Consider the following 17485-nt stretch of genomic DNA (forward strand, 5'->3'; position numbering starts at 1 on the left):
TATTCAACCTCACTCTGCAAGTTGTGTCTATCCATGTCTCTGTCTCCTGCCCGCCTGCTATGTATGTGTCTCCCTGCCTGGGACCAGCCACTGCTCCAGGACCGGCAGCCATCTCCCAGAGCCCGCTGCCTTGGGGCTGGCTGCTCACAGGGCCCATTGTCTGCTGCCACATGGCCCGCTATCACCATTTGGGACCTACAGCATTTCTGCTGCCTACTGCCACCCGGGATCTTACAGCATTTTAAAAAAATATATAAAGGTAGGGAAGGCAAGGGTATGTGAGCTTCATTTGTACTAAATTTTTAAAGTATCTAACAGTTTGGATATGTTAGGTCCTTGAGATTTTACAAGACATCATGTCATAGGTGATCCTATTTATAGCAGTGGAAAGCTGGACACTTTGAAGTCCAGCTTTTCGGTGTGTGTGTGTGTGTGTGTGTGTGTGTGTGTATTTTTGCCTGCATGTATGTTTCTGCAACATTATGTCTGTGCTGGTACTTGAGAACAGAAGAGGATGAAATTGGAGTTATGGATGACTGAACTGCCATGTGGGTCCTAGTAATTGAATCCTTGTCTTTTGCAAGCACAACACATGAGCCTCTGAACACACGAACCATCTCTCCAGCCTCTAGCTTCTCTTTCTTTAATGTCTTGTGGAAAGGATGTCCAGTTGAAACTTTTATTTATGTCCAAATAATGAAGATAATGAAAATACAACCGAGGGCAGTCAAGATGGCTCAGTGGGTAAAGGTATTTGTCACCAATCCTGAACTCACATAAACGAGGACTCCCAAAAGTTCCCTGACCTGCACATATATTTTGTAGTATAGGTATATCCACACCACATACTCAATGAACAAATGTAATAAAAAATTAAAGGAAAAAACACAACTAGGTTGTTAGTTTTTAATGTCTGTGTGTGGGTATGTGCAAGTGAGTACTGGTGGCTGAGGGGCCTGACGTGTTCATTGCAGCTGAAGTCCCAGACAGTTGTGAGCTACCACCCATTGTGGCTGCTGGGAATCAAGCATGGGGTCCTCTGCAAGACCAGTATGAGTTCATACCCACTGAGCTATCTTTCTCCGGTCCCCCAAGGTCTCTCTGCACCCTTTATTGAGTTAGGGTTTCACTGTGTAGTCCTGGCTGGTCTGTGACTTTTGTGCCTCAACTTCAGGAGATGCTCCTGCCTCTGCTTGCTAAGTTTTGGGTGTGTGCCACCTTTCTTTTTCACTTTTTTCTTCACTTTCTCCCTCCTTCTCTCTTCCTCCCTCCTTCTTCCTCTTCTCTTCTTCCTCCTCTTCCTAATGCTTTTTTTTTTTTTTTGAAACCTGGATTGCCCTGGCACTTGCTATGTAGATGAGGCTGACCTGACCTAATCTACCCACACAGATCCACCTACCTAGAATTACAGGCGTGGGCCACCACACCCAGATTTTCTTTCTTAAAAGATTTATTTTTGTTTGTGTATGTGTATGCATAATGTGAGTACAGGTAGTCTCAGAGGCCAGAAGAGAATGCTAGATACCCTGAAGCTGGAGTTATGAGGGTGCTGGAAACTGACTTCAGGTCCTCTGCAAGGGCAGTACATGCTCGTTAATCACCCTGCCTTCCTTCCTCCCTCTCTCTTTTCAGACAGGGTCTCACTGTAGTTCGGTTAAACCCTAAACTATTATGTAGACCAGACTGGTCGCAAACTCATGAGCTCAGAGATCCATATGCCTCATCCTTCAGATTGCTGTTGGGATTAAAAACATGCCCCATCCCCACTCCCCAGTAACTATCCCCCCACCCCCACCCCCAGGGTTTCTCTGTGTAACAGCCCTAACTGTCCTGGAACTAGTTCTGTAGACCAGGCTGGCCTTGAACTCAGAGATCCATCTGCCTCTGCCACCCGAGTCCTGGGATTAAAGGCCTATGTATACCATCGCCCAGCTTTATCTTAACTTTTTAAACTGTGTCTCATTTTCTAATTCAGGCTGGCCTTCTCCATCTTACAGTAGTCCTCCTGCCTCATCCTCCCGAGTATGTCTACAGGCATCTTCCATTATGCTTGGCTTGGCAGGGTCATTATCGTCTGGGCCTCATCTAAGCGCCAAGTATCATTTAATTTTGTATGCTGTCATTAGAGTATGTAATTGAGTATGACCCTGGGTGGTTGGTATGAAATGGTTCTACTGGCATTTCTGGAGTTCTCAGGCATGCTACACAGCTATCATTTCATCTTCATGAGGCCTGGTTGGCTCAGCATTTAGGTGTGTGTGGGGTCATCAGTCTTTCCAACTGCTTGCCCTATGACTGCTAATACTTGGTTTCATCTCAGTGTCTGTCCTCTCTCTCTCTCTCTCTCTCTCTCTCTCTCTCTCTCTCTGTGTGTGTGTGTGCACGTGTGTGTGTTGAGACGGTCTCTTGCAGCTTGCTGTGTGGGTGGGATTGGCCCTGAACTCCCAGATGCTGGGACTTCTGGCTCTGGTCACCATGCCTTGCTTGTGTGTGGTTTTAAGGAATGAAATGTTGCCAGTTAGATTTGCCTCTGGGTGTACTGTTTTGGAGTTTTTGTAGGTTAATTTTTTCTCTTAATTTATAATTTATTTAAAAAGCCTAAGGCCGGAGCAAAGGCTGTTGTGAACCCAAGGGTTGGAGGGGAGCAGAATAAGACCCATTTAAATTGGTACCAGAGTATAGGTGCCAGCCTTCAGAAACAAACTGTTTGGTCTCTGCACACAGGGACTTTTGCAGCCTTACCAGAAGGGGTCTCTTCAGCGTCGTCCTCAAAGGTACTCTAGCGTGCCTGACCATAGCTATGCAACTCAGGTTTGTATCTGCCAAGTGGGAAAGGGAGCTTGAATTATTTTTGGTATGTTTACTTCAGTCTATTTATTCACTTAGTTTTCTTATGCCATTAAAAATCAAACCCAGGGCCTCACACATGCAAGGCAAAGGAAGATCTCATGTAGTCCTTGGCTTGCTGATCCTCCTACCTCCCAAATGTTGGCAAAAGCTCATAAAGCCAGCAGTATGGAGGCTGAGACAGGAAAGTATCAAGTTTGAGGTCAGCTTGAGCTACCAAGTGACACATTATTTCAAAGCAAAAATGACTGGGAATAGTGATATTTAATCTTAGCATGGAGGAAGCAGAGGCAAGTGGATCTCTGAGATCATCCTCGTTCATAGTGAGTTCCAGGCAATTTAGGGATACACAGTGAATTTCTGCATACTCCCACCCACCCCCGCAAAGTGGGAAAAAGAAGCAAAGATGGTTAAGAACACTTTGTGGGAGCTGGAGAGTTGGCGCTGTGGTTAACAGCACTGTCTTCTCTTTCAGAGGTCCTGAGTTCAATTCCCAGCAACCATATGGTGATTTACACCATTGTGAGATCTCTGATTTACACCATTGTGAGATCTGGTGCCCTCTTCTGGCCTGCAGGCATACATGTAGACAGAACATTCTATACATAATAAATCTTAAAAGGATTATTTTAAAAAACTGGGTGGTAGTGGTGGCTGGTGCATGCCCTTAATACCGGAACTCAGGAGACAGAGGCAGGTGGATTTCTGTGAGTTCGAGGCCAGCCTGGTCTACAGAGTGAGCTCCAGGATAGGCTACACAGAGAAACCCTGACTCAAAAAATCAAAACCAAAACAACTATAGCAACAACAAACAAACAAACCCCAAAACCAAAAAAAAAACACTTTGTTTTCTTCCAGAGGACTCAATTTCAGTTCCCAGTACCCAGGTCTGGAGACCAACACTCTGCTGGCACCTGAACATATTTGGTACCCACATACACATTTTCTTCCTTCCTTTTTTTTCTTTCTTTTTAAAAATGTTGTGGTCACAAGTTATTTCTTTTTTATTGTTTGTTTTTTGTTTTGTTTTTAGTTCCCAACCAAAATTTCCCCTTCCTCCCCTCCAAATTCTTCCCCCATTACCCTTCCCCCATTCACTCAATCACTGTTTCTCTTCAGATGCAGGTGGGCCTCCCATGGATATCAGCCAACCAAGGTATATCAAGTTGCAGTGAGACTAGGCTTCTCCTCTTTTCTTAAGGCTGAATGAAGTAATCAAGTAGGAACAGTGGGTTTCTTTTTTTTTAATATTTATTTATTTATTATGTATACAATATTCTGTCTGTGTTTATGTCTGCAGGCCAGAAGAGGGCACCAGACCTTATTATAGATGGTTGTGAGCCACCATGTGGTTGCTGGGAATTGAACTCAGGACCTTTGGAAGAGCAGGCAATGCTCTTAACCACTGAGCCATCTCACCAACCCTGGAACAGTGGGTTTCTAAAGCAGGCCTCAGAGTCAGACAGACACTGTAGTGTGGTTCTTTTTGTGAGAGTCCACATACACATTTTAAAACCAAATGTACCTGTAAGGTGGCTTGAAGGGCTAATGACTTTTGTTACACAAGCCTAATACCTGAGTTTTGTTTTCTTTTGTTTTCCGAGACAAAGTTTCTCTGTGTAACAGTCCTGTCACATGTCAGCTCTGTAGCCCAGGCTGGTCTGGAACTAAGAGATCCGCCTGCTTCTTCTACCTCCCAAGTGCTGGGATTAAAGGCATGTGTCACCACTGTCTGGCTTGACCTCACTTTATGTGAGATATATGCTTATGTGTGTGCCTGTGTGTACACTTGTACACATGTCCACTGAGGCTAGAGGGGAAGTTGCATGTTCTGCTGTATGTATCACTCTTGCCTTGTTCTCTTGAGATAGGTCTCAGTAAACTCAGAGCTGTCCATTTCAGCTAGACTGACTGGCCATTGAACCCATTAACTCTGTCTGTCTCTGCCTCCAGTGCAGGGACTCCAGGAATATGTCTTGGCTGGCCATGTCAGGAATGAAAACTCTGATTCTTGTAGTTGTATAGAAAGTGTTCTTACCCATTGAGCCATCACCCCAGCCCTGCAATTCTGTTTTTGTGATATTCTTTCTCCTTTTTGTCGTTATTGAGTTTGAACCAGGGTATCTTACTTACTTTACCACTGAGCTATGCCTTAACCCCCTATGACATTCTTTTGGTTTTTTGAGATAGGGTTTCTTTGTGTAGCCCTGACTGTCCTGGAACTGTTATCAGACTGGTCTTGAATTCAGAGATCTGCCTGCCTTTGCCTCCTAAGTACTTGGATTAAAGGCATGTGCAGATACCACCTTGTTCCCTATGCCTTTTTCTTTTCTTTTTTTTCATTTTATTTGTTTTTTTGAGACCGGGTTTCTCTGTAGCTTTGGAGCCTGTCCTGGAACTTGCTCTGTAGACCAGGGTGGCCTTGTACTCACAGAGATCTGCCTGCCTCTGCCTCTTGAGTGCTGGGATTAAAGGCATGTGCCATCCGGCCCATATGCCATTCTTAACATAGTAATTGGGCAAGTGGTTGCTAGTGGTTAGGGGTGGGATCATTATGCCTGGGGCAGTGTTCTTTGCTTCCACCATGTTGTTGTCAGCATCATAGTCAGTCTCTTGAACTGTGACTGTGGAAGGACTAAGGCTCAGTGTGTTTGTCTGGCTTCTTGGAGCTGCGTGTATAGCTGCAGTTATTTCAGAATGAAGTTTCATTTACCACACTGGACAGGCTTCTGTCTTTCAGCTGCTTGGGAGGCTAAGGCTGGAGGTCCTCTTGTGTCCATCGGACCCAACCTGGGCAACACAAGCCTTCCTGTGTGCATGTGTGTGTGGTGTGTGTATGCATGTTTGCATGTGTGTGCAGGTGCTTGTCCACATGTGTATACAAGTGAATATGGAGGGCCAAAGTTGAAAGCAGGTGTCTTACTTGCTCTCTGTTTTATAGAGATAGGGTTTCTCAGTTGAACCCAGAACAGATCTGCTAATCTGGCTAACCAGTTTGTTTAGAGAATCCTTTGCCTCCCAAGTGCTGGGATTACGGGGCTGTTGTGTGGAATCTGAGAATCCAGACTGGTTCTCACACTTACACAGCGAACACTTTTGACACTGAGTCCCCTCCCCAGCTCAGGACTCTCTTTTAACAACACTAGCACAAAGCACTGGGAATATGTTTTGCTCTTAGCAGTCTTAACAGTTTAGCCAGGCTGTGGTGGTACATGTCTTCATTCTCAGGACTGGGGAGGCAGACGCAGGCAGATCTCTATGAGTTCGATGCCAGTCTGGTCTAGGACACCTAGGGCTACAAAGAGATACCCTGTCTTGAAAAACCAGGGAAAAAAAAGTCTTAGCAGTTTGCTGAAGAACATCCCTAGTACCTCCAGAACAATGAAAAGGTGATCTTTATGGGTAAGAATCACAGCTGTGTGTTAGCAAAGTAACATGGTTTGAGAGGTGGTCCTGTTTTCTTTCCTTCTAGCTAGAAGAAAGTACATTTTCAAAGATGTACACTTAGAAAATTGGGCAGTGAGTCTTTTTGTTGTTGTTGTCGTTGTTTTAAATTTTTATCTCTGCAAGGTGGCACACACCTTTAATCCTAGCACTTGGGAGACAGGCAAGCAGATCTCTGAGTTACATGCCAGCCAGAGCTTTACAGTGAGAATCTGCCTAACAAACAGATACCTTTATATAAGGCCTTGCTGCAGTGTGCCTCTGCCCTGAACACAGGGAGGTAAGGTTGCTTGCTCTCCCTGCCTCAAATCCCCTTGGAGTTTTGTTAAATGTCTTCTGTAATATTGTGGTCTTTCACAGTTCAAGAACAGTTGATAATTTTGCTACATCATACTTTGTGTGTTGTGGTTCTGACAGCAGAGTAATAGGTACACCGGTTTCTTTTGCAGTTCTGGTTTGTACACTGTTGCCGCACAGCCTCTGTCCCATGTTGTCCTGTTGATCCTTACAGTCTAACCCTCTGACCCAGGGCTGTCTCCCTTCATTTTTGGGTTTTCTTCCTTTTTTTTTTTTAAAGTAATATATCTATGTGTGTGTTTTGCCTGCATGTATGTATTTGTGCATTGTATGTGTGCAGTGCCCAAGGAGGCCAGAAGAGGGTGTCTGATCCCCTAGAACAGACTGTTGTAAGTTGCATGTGGGTGCGTTGCATGTGGGTGCAGTAACTGAGCCCTGGTCGTCTGCAAGAGCAGGCAGTAAGTGCTCTTAACCACTGAGCTGTCTCTTCAGCCTCTCTGAGTTTTTTATTCAGGTTTTTTGGTTTGTTTATTTTGGTGGTACTAGAGATTGCATTCAGGGTCTTAATATATGCTAGGCAAAGCTCTCTACCATTAAGGTATGTTCTAGGCCATCCCCCACTCCACCCCCCTTTTCTTTTTCTGGTATTACTGTATATCTCTAGTTGGCCTGGAACTCCTTATGTAGACCTGAGTAGTCTCAGAAATCCACCTGCCTTTGCCTCCTGAATACCAGGATCAAAGGCCTGTACCCCACACTTTGCAGAGATCTTACAGCTAGAGTTATAGGAGGTTGTGAGCCACACTCAGTGTGGGTGCGGGGAACTGAACTCTGGTCCTCTGCAAGAGCAACAACTATCTTTTGAGACAAGGTCTCTTGCCCCTGAGGCTTGCCTTGAACTGCTGGAATTACACACAGCTCATTCCTTCAGAATGTTTTAATAACAAAAATAGAGTGACATGACTTGTCAGTTTAGATTGGTGGCAGGCAGTGGGCTGGGAGCTGCTTTCAGATTGTTTGGGGGAATCTGTAGTGGAGTCCAAGGTGAAGGAATGACCTGAGTGCTGCACAGTGCTGTCAGCTTAAAGCCACGTTTTCTGTAAGATGAGAATTCTCCTTCAGGACCATTCCCCAGTGTCTGGGAAGGCTTGATTATTATCTGGTTTGTTGTTTGGCAGCACAGTGTTACAAACTCACCTTGTGTATAATTAGAGGTGGAAAGATGGCCAACATACCATAAGCTTAAGGTTTTGTGTTGTGGAGTAGCAACCCTGCGTCAGAAAAGGGAGAGACCCTGTTTCTTGTCCCTGACTGCTGGAACTTCTCTCTCTCTTTTTGTCTTTTGAGATGGGGTTTCTTTGTATAGCCTTGGCCTCTGCCTCTGGAGTGCTGGGATTAAAGCTGTGTGCCACTACTGCCCGGCTTTATTTATGTATTTTTTAAAGGTATGAGTGCTTTGTATGCTTGAATATGGAAAAAGGGCATCAGGATCTCATTATAGATGGTTGTGAGGCACCATGTGGTTCCTGGGAATTGAACTCAGGACCTTTGGGAGAGCGGCCCTAGGAACAGGGGACTTGTTTGCCTTATCTTTCATCTGACCCAATCCTGACTTAAAACATACAAAAGAGATATCTGATAAATACTTATTGTTTAAATACATAGGACTTTAAGGCCTGCAGAGATGGCTCCATTGGTAAAGTTCTTGCAAGGAGAAACCTGAGTTTGTTCTTAGAACAAGTTTTTTTTTTTTTTTTTTTTTTTAAGCCAGTTTGGGAGCTTGAGGCATAGCTCAGTGGTTAAGATCACGTGTAGCTCTTAGAGAGGACCTGGGTTTGGTTCCCAGCACCCATACGCATGCTCATAACCATCTACATGTTCAGTTCCAGGAAATCTGATGCCTTCTTCTGACCCCTTTGGTCACCAGGCATTTACATGGTGTGAGCAAAACACTCATACACATAAAATAAAATGGATAAATCTAATAAACTTTAAAAAAACAGGTATAGTGTTACTTACTTATATAATTCCAGGTATGGGAACTGGGTACAGGAAGATTGCTGGGCCTTCTGGGTAGGCAGCCCAACAATTACTTGGGAAACTCCAGACTGGTGAGAGACAGTCTCAAAAAAGAGGTGGATTGTATTTGAGAATTGACACTTGAAGCTGTCCTCTCGCTAACTATGCTGTGCCTGCATACTGAAATTCCATACACACAAGTAAACTTTTCTTAAATTAATGTGAATAAGTGTTTTGCCTTCGTGTATGTTTGTGTACCACATTTGTACCTGCTGCTGCCTGAGGCCAGAAGAGAGTAGATTTCCCCAGAACTGGAATTATAGAAGGTTGTGAGCCCACATGATTTTCTGGGAATTGAACGGGGGTCCTCTGGAAGAGCAGCACATACTCTTAACTGCCAAGCCACCTTTCCAGCCTGCATGAATATACTTCCAAATAGAGATCATGTATTCACGAGATTTCACAAAGATTTGGCTTGATTGATAGTACTGTACATGGGACTGGCATGCTGCTGATTGGTATTTCCTTTGCCTGGAAGAATCCAGACTGTGGTTGGTTTTCAGGTCTTTGGATTTGTTTCTAGTTACTCTGCCACTGGCTGTGCTTTATCAAAAATACCTAAGTTTGTTATGTAGTAAAGTAAACTAATAGGGCTGGTGTGGTGGTCCTGTGTGTATAGCCACGGGACCAAGCCATCTTGCTAAGCCTCATGACCTGAGTTTATACTCAGGACCCACAAGGTGTGGAAGGAGAGAGCCACCACAGGCACACTGTGGCATGCATATATGCCCACCGCCCTCCAGTCTTACCAAAGACACACAAAATAAATAAAACGACAACTAGTGGTGCGCACTGCTGAACACCTGTAACACCTCTAACTGCAGCATGGGGGAGGGGAAGCCAGGAGAGATGAGGTGAAGGTCCACGGGGGAATTTGTCAAGATTTTCTCAAAATAAAGTGAAAGGGGGCTGGGGGCACGACCAGTAGGGCACTTGCTCAGCAGTCTCACAGCCCTGGCTTTCATTCCTAGTACTGCAAACTAAAACTGAAGATCTGTCCTGAGTTCTCAAGGGAACAGATGAGCCCAGGACAGCTACCTCCCAGCTTTACCCCTGCCAGCGTCTCCCAGTTTTACTCATCCTTTTGTATTTTCTCCCTAGAGTATTTCTGGGAAACAACAGGCATGCAGTAATTTCAGCCTTGTATTTATCTGTGCTGGGTACACGCAGGTAGATTGAGTTATTCCTCCCCTTCTTACAGCTCAAGGCATCAAAATACCATAATTGTTCTTCTCCCACCCTTACCCCCGCCCTAGACAGGCTCTCACTGCGCACCTCTGGCTGGTCTGAACCCTGCTTTGTATAGCCAAGCTGGCCTGAAATTGAGCTGTCCACCTGCCTTGCCTCCTGCTGGGTTAAAGGAATCTTTTTTTTTTTTTTAAGATTTGCTTTAAGTTTTTTATTTATGTGTGTATTTAGTTATATTTTAGTATGTGTACCTGTATGCAGGTACTGTGGAGTCCGTAAGAGCGATGTCAGATTCCCTGGAATCGGAGGCAGAAGAGGCAGGAGGGTGTGAGTTGCCTCATGTGGATGCTGAGAGCTGAACTTGGGTCTTTTGTTTTGTGTTTTGAGACATAGCCTTGACTGTGTGCTGTGTAGATGAAGCTGCCCTCAAACTCAGAGATCCTTCCACTTGCCTCCCGAGTTCTGAGATTAAAGGTATGTTCCCTTATACCTGGCTGACTTGGGTCTTTTTGAGAGCAGCAACTGCTAAGCCATCTAGCCTCTAGTTATCACATCTAAGCATTATATTTTTTTAAAAAAAATTCTTTTTTCAGCCTGCTGGTGGCAGCACATGCCTTTAATCTAGCATTTGGGAGGCAGAGTTAGGCCGATCTCTGCGAGTTCAAGGCCAGCTTGGTCTAGAACAGGCTCCAAAGCTACAGAGAAACCTGTCTCTCAAAATCAACCAAACAAACAAAAACAAGTAACAACAAAAAAAATCATTCTCTTTTTACTTGTGTATGGGTGTGGATAAGTATGAGAGTACAGGCGTCTGTGGAGACCAGAAGAAGGTCCCTTGGAGCTGGAGTTATAGAAGTGTGTAAATCACTCAATATGGGTGCTGGGAGCTGAGCTCCAGTCCTCTACAAGATCCACCAGTGCTCTTAACTACAAAGCTGTTTCTCCAACTCTTTGGTTTTTCGAGACAGGGTTTCTCTGTAGCTTTGGAGCCTGACCTGGAACTCTGGAACTAGCTCTTGTAGACCAGGCTGGCCTTGAACTCACAGAGATCTGCCTGCCTCTCTGCCTCTTGAGTGTTGGGATTAAAGGTGTGAGCCACCACTGCCCGGCTGTTTCTCCCAATCTTAAGTATTGGTTTTTGATATAAATTTTCTCTTAACCTAGGCCTGCCTCAAACAGGATCCTGATCCTGATCATGCCTCTACCTACCAGGTGCTGAACTTAAAGGTGTGCATAGGTGTCCTTTTTCAGCACAGCTATGGATAGCTGACTTCTAGTTGAGTGCCAGTCAATCTTCCTTGATGTGGAAATAACTTGGATTAGCTGGTGACAGTAACTATTCGGAGTAGTGCTGTTGCCACTTTAGGGGTCAGAGGGACTTGGGCTTCATGGCTCTTGTAGGCTGATCTGCTTGGTTTTTGGGACAGTACAGAGGTCTCTCTGTGCTGCAGGTATAAGAAGGAAGCTCCATAGAAAGTTGAAAGCCAGACAAACAACTTTGAACTCACAGGGTTGTGGTTTCTTCCATCTGTGGCTGCTTAGGAGCAGTTACAGCCTAGGCTTGGTCTCCTAACTCTTAGCATCCCATACTCCCACACTCTTCTCTTTCCCTACTGTGTTCCTGTGAAGCCTTTCTGCTCCTCTTTCCTGGTAGCCACCTCTTCAACATTGTCGAGTACCACCCTGGTGTTAGTTTAACTTTCTAACTTGGCAGTATTTGGTGGGCAGTCCTGCAGCCTTTTGGGAATGTCTCTTTGGCCAGTCTTGGCAGTTTGTCCTTGTACCTTATGCCTCTCGAGAGTTGTGCCTCTACAGTGTTTGCTGTAACAGTGTGGATGGAGGGCCTCACTGGTGTGATGGAGCACAGAGTGCTGTGGAGGGGCTCAGCTGTTGACACTAGTCAACATTGCAAACTGGACAGGCTATTCGTAGTGCAGGACTTGAGTATGTTGCAGTTTGCGTGTTATTTAGAGGGTCATTGTATAGCTTCATTTGCCCTGCAGACTGTGTTACACATTTGGGTGACTTAACTTTTCCAGATTCCATGGGGGTGTCTATTTGATGCACTCGTTTCTACCTTTTAACTTTTCCAAATGTTACTTTTAATTGTCTTTTAATTGTCTTTTAATTGTGTTCACTTTTTATTGCTTGGGGGTAGACACATGCCATGATATGCCTGAGGAGGTTCAGAGGATCGCTTAGGGGAGGAATTGGTTGTCAGTGCCCTTACCCCTTGAGCCATCTTGCTGGTCCTCCTTTTAGAAATTTCCTTCAACATTTATGTACATGTATATAATATATTTTGATTAGTCTCACTGCCCTCATCACATTATCATATTCCTGCTAAATTCCTTTCAACAAGTTTCCTCTTGCCCTAGGTTTTATTTGTTGTTTTGTAACCATTATCTTTAATTAGGGTTGCTTGTGTAAGTGTGTATTGTGTGGTGATGGTGGGGAGGGCTTGTTTCATACTAGAGCATGGGCATGTATCATTGAAGAAAATGATTGTCTCCGTCAGCAACTGTTAACTACCAGAAGTTCCGCAGCAAGGGTGCATGCAGCCTCATAAGCGCCTCCTTCGTCCATGGTATAGTGTAGCTCTTGTCCAGTTAGCTCCAGCGACTGGCTCATGAGTACTGTGCATGCCATCCAGAAGACATGCTTTCACAGCACTCCTACCACATCCAGCTCTTACTGTCTCTCTGTCCTCTCTTGTGATCTATTTAGGGTCAGACACTCAATAATCACTTATCTTCAGTGCTTGGACTGGTTAGGAGTCTGCATCAACCCAGGCTCTCTGCAAACAAAGCTGAGAGCTCTCCTTTCCTATGTGACAGAAGCTCTTTAGGACCTTTTGTCTATCACTGTAGTGTCCTTAGGGTCAGTGCTCCTACCTTTTTTCTTCTTCAAACACCTAGAGTTGATATTTTGGTCTATTTGTATGCATATGTGTGCATGTTTGATTTCTTTGTGTATCTGTGTGTGTGAGGGGAGAGGAGGCCAGAGGAGGATTGTATGTGTCTTGCTCTGGCAGTCCAGAGACCTTAAGACCTTTAACTCAAGCTCAGTCACTGAATCTGGAGCTACACTGTCAGCAGAATGCTGCAGCCATCCTCCTATCTCTGACCAACACATTGCTGTGTTTGCAGACTTCCTTGCATGAGTGTTAGGGATTCGTCTCTGGTGTTCATACTTGCTTAGGAAGTGCCATTACCTGTCCTGTCTATTTATTGAGACAGAGTTTTGCTGGGTAGCCTAGGCTGGCCTCAACTTTTTCACCACTTGCTTCTGCTTCTTGAATACAGGGCTACAAGGAGTACTTCCATTTCTAACAAGCAGTTTTCTTTCTCCTTCCTGTTTTTTGAGACAGCGTTTCTTTGTGTAACCTTGGCTGTCCCGGAATTTGCTCTGTAGACTAGCCTCTATCTTACACCAACTGCTAGGATTATACAAGAGTAGCCCTCATATTTTTTTTAAATATTTATTTATTTATTATGTATACGATATTCTATCTGTGTGTATACCTGATGGCCAGAAGAGGGCACCAGGCCCTATTACAGATGGCTGTGAGCCACCATGTGGTTGCTGGGAATTGAACTCAGGACCTTTGGAAGAGCAGGCACTCTTAACCTCTGAGCCATCTCTCCAGCCCCCTAGCCCTCATATTTTGATGAACATTTCTACTTATAACACTTTCTGGTAGCTTGTTAATCTTATGTTTTACTTCTTTGAGTTTTACTGCTTTGTTTTTTTGAGATAGGGCTGGTTTTTTTTTTTTCGTTGTTGTTGTTGTTTGTTTGTTTGGGGTGTGTAACAAACCTGGCTGTCCTGGAACTTGCTTTGTAGACCAGACTGGGCCTCAAACTCAGAGAGCTGCCTGCCTCTGCCTTCTGAGTGCTGGGAATAAAGGTGTGACCACCATCACCTAACTGATGTTTCAGAATTTTTTATTGCATTTATTTGCACAGGAGAGGGATGTGCTGTGGCATACATTTGGTCGGGACAACCTATGGATCTATCCTTTCACTGTGTGGGCCCTCGGGTTTAAACTCAGGTCATGAGGCTTAGTGGCAGCCCATCAACCCATGTTGCCAGCCCTCCTTTGTGGTTTTTTTTATTTGTTTGTTTTTGTTTTTGCCAGGGGTTGTTATGTAACTCCTTCTGTCCTTGAACTCCAGACATCTTGACTGGATCACTTATGTGTGCCACCATTCCCAGCTTACATTATGTTTTGAGTTTTCATTTTTAGTTCTGAGGACAACATTCAGTGCCTGCAGTGTGTTAAGCACATGCTGTACTACTGAGCAACCTGTTTCACTTTCTGCTCTAGTTCATTTGTAAAGCCCAGCATGCTTTGGTGTTGGAGTATAGCCAGTAAATGAGCATGTACTTAACTCTGAGCAAGAGTCTCTCTGGTTGAGCCCAGAACTACAGACTAAGTAAAATCTTTCTGTGGCAAATGCCTATGAGGTAGGTAGGGCTAGAGGAGAATCGGTTATTGAAGGTCATCTTCCCTGTATAGCAAGTTTGAGGCCAGCTTGAGCTATAGGAGATCCTGCCTTGAAAAACCAACCCTGGGATTGGGGAGATGGCCTGATGAATAGGAATGCTTGCGAAGACCTGAGTTAGAATTCCCAGTGTTGCCAGGCAATGTTGCTGCATACCTTTAATTCCAGCACTGGTGAGGCAGGGGCAGGTGAATCTCTGTGAGTTTGAAGCTAGACTTCAAAGCTACACAGAGAAACTCTGTCTCGAAAACCAAAATCAAAAGAAATAAATGAAATAAGAATTCCCAGTGTCCTTGTAAAAAGCTGGACATGGCCTCATGAAAAACATAACCCTAGTGCTGTGGGTGGGAGAGACAGGAGGATACCAGGGGCTTTCTGGGTGCCAATGTAGTTCTAGGTTTGGTAAGAGGCTCTATTGCAAGGGGATAAAGTGGGGAGTGATAGGACAGAACACCTACAGCCCTCTCGTCTTTCCTATGTACCCACAAAGACTTGTGTGGATAGCTGGGTGGTGGTGATGCATGTTTTTAATCCCAACACTCAGGAGGCAGGCAGATCTCTGAGTTTGAGGCCAGCCTGGTCTATAGATCAAGTTTCAGGACAAACTCCAAAGTTACAGAGAAACCCTGTTTTGAAAAACTGGCAAAAGACTTGGGTGCATATATCACACACTTGCATGATTGACACTTGGAGTTGAAGGTTATAGTCAGTGGTAGAACATAGACCTGTATGAGTCCCTGTTCTAGAATTGCAAGAGTCAGCCGGGCGGTGGTGGCGCACGCCTTTAATCCCAGCACTCGGGAGGCAGAGGCAGGCGGATCTCTGTGAGTTCGAGACCAGCCTGGTCTACAAGAGCTAGTTCCAGGACAGGCTCCAAAACCACAGAGAAACCCTGTCTCGAAAAAACCAAAAAAAAATAAAAAATAAAAAAATAAAATAGAATTGCAAGAGTCCAAGCTCGGTTTGAGGGGTGTGTGTCTGTATTCCTGGCACTTCGGAGGTGGAAGCAGAAAGATTTGGACTTTGTGGCCAGCCTGGGTCGCATAAAATCCTGATACCCCTCTCTGCTGTGCTCCCCCCTCCCAACTCCCCGCATGCTGTATAGGAAGAAATGAACCGGACCACAGGGAAACAGGTGCCTGCCTCTGTGTGGCTGGATTCAGATAGGTGTCTGGAAGCCTGCTGTTTTCATATGAAGGGAAATTGAAGTGAGTTATTTAGTGCCTTGACTTGGCTACCTGGAAAGACAGATGTGTCCTGCTGTGAGCAGACTCTTCATGAGCAAACTTCTTCATCTTTACAACCAAGTATATGGCTTCTGAGATTATCTGCCTCTGGAGTATTTCAAACTAAAAAGGTTTTCTGGTCTTATAGATAGTTGAAGTATTGGTAACACCAAGGAAAGCTGTCACAATTTGAAAAGATAAACCAGGACTGATTTCCAGACACTACAAGAGAAAAGGAAGGAAAAATGGTAAGACAGTTTTTTTCTTTGCTCATAGACACTATTTCTTCACTTATATACAAAGATTCCTGTAGCGTGTCCCCAAAGTATTTGATACTGTTAGAATTTTTTTCTTAGACATTTGAATTTCTAAAGTAATTACGTGTCACGATGTGAATACAGTAGTCCCCCCTTAGCCGTGTTCTGGCTTCCCGCGGATTCAGTTACCTGCGGTCCACCGCAGTCTGAAAATATTAAGTGGAAATTTTCAGAAAGAAAAAATAGCTAAGTTTTAAATTTTGCACCATCCTGATGCCTGCGTCATTCACCTCACTTCATCTCATCACGTAGGCATTGTATCATCATCACTTCATCACAAGAAGAAGAAGGGTGAGTAGGATGATCAGCTACTTGGAGGGAGAGCACATTCACATTCCGTCCTTTCTAAGCCCTTCCTGTGCCTGATTGACCAATTAAACTACCATACCAGTGTGCGTAGAGGTTAAACTCAGACCATTTTTTGGTTTTGGTGCTATCCGCGGTTTAAGGCATCCACTGGGGTCTTGGAATGTGTACCCCGCGGATAAGGGGGGACTACTGTAGTATAGTGAGCGATACGTAAAGTACCCCATTTCTGCTGTTGCGTGGAGAGTGTCCTTTCAGGCCCTTGGCCACATTCCCATAGTCTATCTTCTGTGAAGGATGGAATGGTACTAAATGGTAAGGGGTGGGCTGCTGCCTGTCCTTGCATCATTTTTAGCGTAGTTTTCACATTTCCAGCGTCCCATGAGAATTTTTGTGAATGATGATCGCCATGTCATGGCAAAACATTCTTCAGTATACCCAACGCAAGAGGAGCTGGAGGCCGTACAGAATATGGTATCTCACACTGAGCGAGCCCTCAAGGCTGTCTCTGACTGGATTGATGAGCAGGAGAAGGGCAATGAGTTCACCGAGGCAGACAATATGGACACACCCCCAGACGACGAGAGCAAAGAAGGGGCTGGGTGAGTCTCAGGTGCTTTCTCTCTCCCTCTCTCCCCTCTCTTTTTCTCTTTCTCTCTCTGTGTGTTTGTTGAGGAAGGCAGGTCTTTTCGGGCAGGGTCTTATGTAGCCCAGACTTGCTTCCTCACTGTGTATTAAAGGCTGCCCTTGAATTCCTGATGCCTTCTGTCTCTGCTTTGCCTAGCTCTTGTAGTGTGTTTGTTTTATTTTGTGACAGAATCTTAAGGGATAGCCTATGCTGACCTTCAGCTTATTTTATATCACCAAAATCACAGAGGTCCTCTGCCTCAGCTTCCTGAATGCTGGGGTTGCAGGTCTCTGTCACCATGTGGCACAGCTAGGCTAGCATCTCTCTTAAGAAGTGCCAGTCTCTTTGGATACTGGCTAGGTTGGCTTCCTATTGAGCCTGACTTTTGTCTGTCTCACAGGGAACAGAAGGCGGAACACATGACTAGGACCCTGAGGGGTGTGATGCGGGTCGGCCTGGTAGCCAAGGGTCTTCTGCTCAAGGGGGACTTGGATCTGGAGCTGGTTCTGCTCTGTAAGGAGAAGCCCACAACCGCCCTCCTGGACAAGGTGGCTGACAACCTGGCCATCCAGCTCACTGTGAGTCACCAGCAACACTACCATGCCAGAGGGGATTCTAGCACTTGTGGAGAAGATGATCAGAGGA

The 17485-nt window shown here is 45.0% G+C and overlaps 1 protein-coding gene across 8 annotated transcripts in view; it reads left to right on the forward strand.

Annotated features, from left to right (window-relative positions):
* Positions 1-17485, forward strand: part of Ilf3 (interleukin enhancer binding factor 3) — a 39778-nt gene that overhangs the window by 6523 nt on the left and 15770 nt on the right. For 6 of the 8 annotated variants that reach the window (XM_041657075.1, XM_041657079.1, XM_041657080.1 and 3 more), the window contains exons 2-5: positions 15738-15837; positions 16159-16197; positions 16588-16814; positions 17241-17418. In XM_041657075.1, the coding sequence (XP_041513009.1) occupies positions 15835-15837; positions 16159-16197; positions 16588-16814; positions 17241-17418 (447 nt within the window). In that variant the 5' untranslated portion in view covers positions 15738-15834. Of the gene's footprint in view, positions 1-15737; positions 15838-16158; positions 16198-16572; positions 16815-17240; positions 17419-17485 lie in introns of all 8 variants that reach the window. The other 2 variants (XM_041657077.1, XM_041657078.1) reach the window with 2 other exon arrangements.

Source organism: Microtus oregoni, unplaced genomic scaffold, assembly GCF_018167655.1.
Source record: "Microtus oregoni isolate MIOR12 unplaced genomic scaffold, Mior012 000008F_ref0000371, whole genome shotgun sequence".
Taxonomy (NCBI): Eukaryota; Metazoa; Chordata; class Mammalia; order Rodentia; family Cricetidae; genus Microtus; species Microtus oregoni.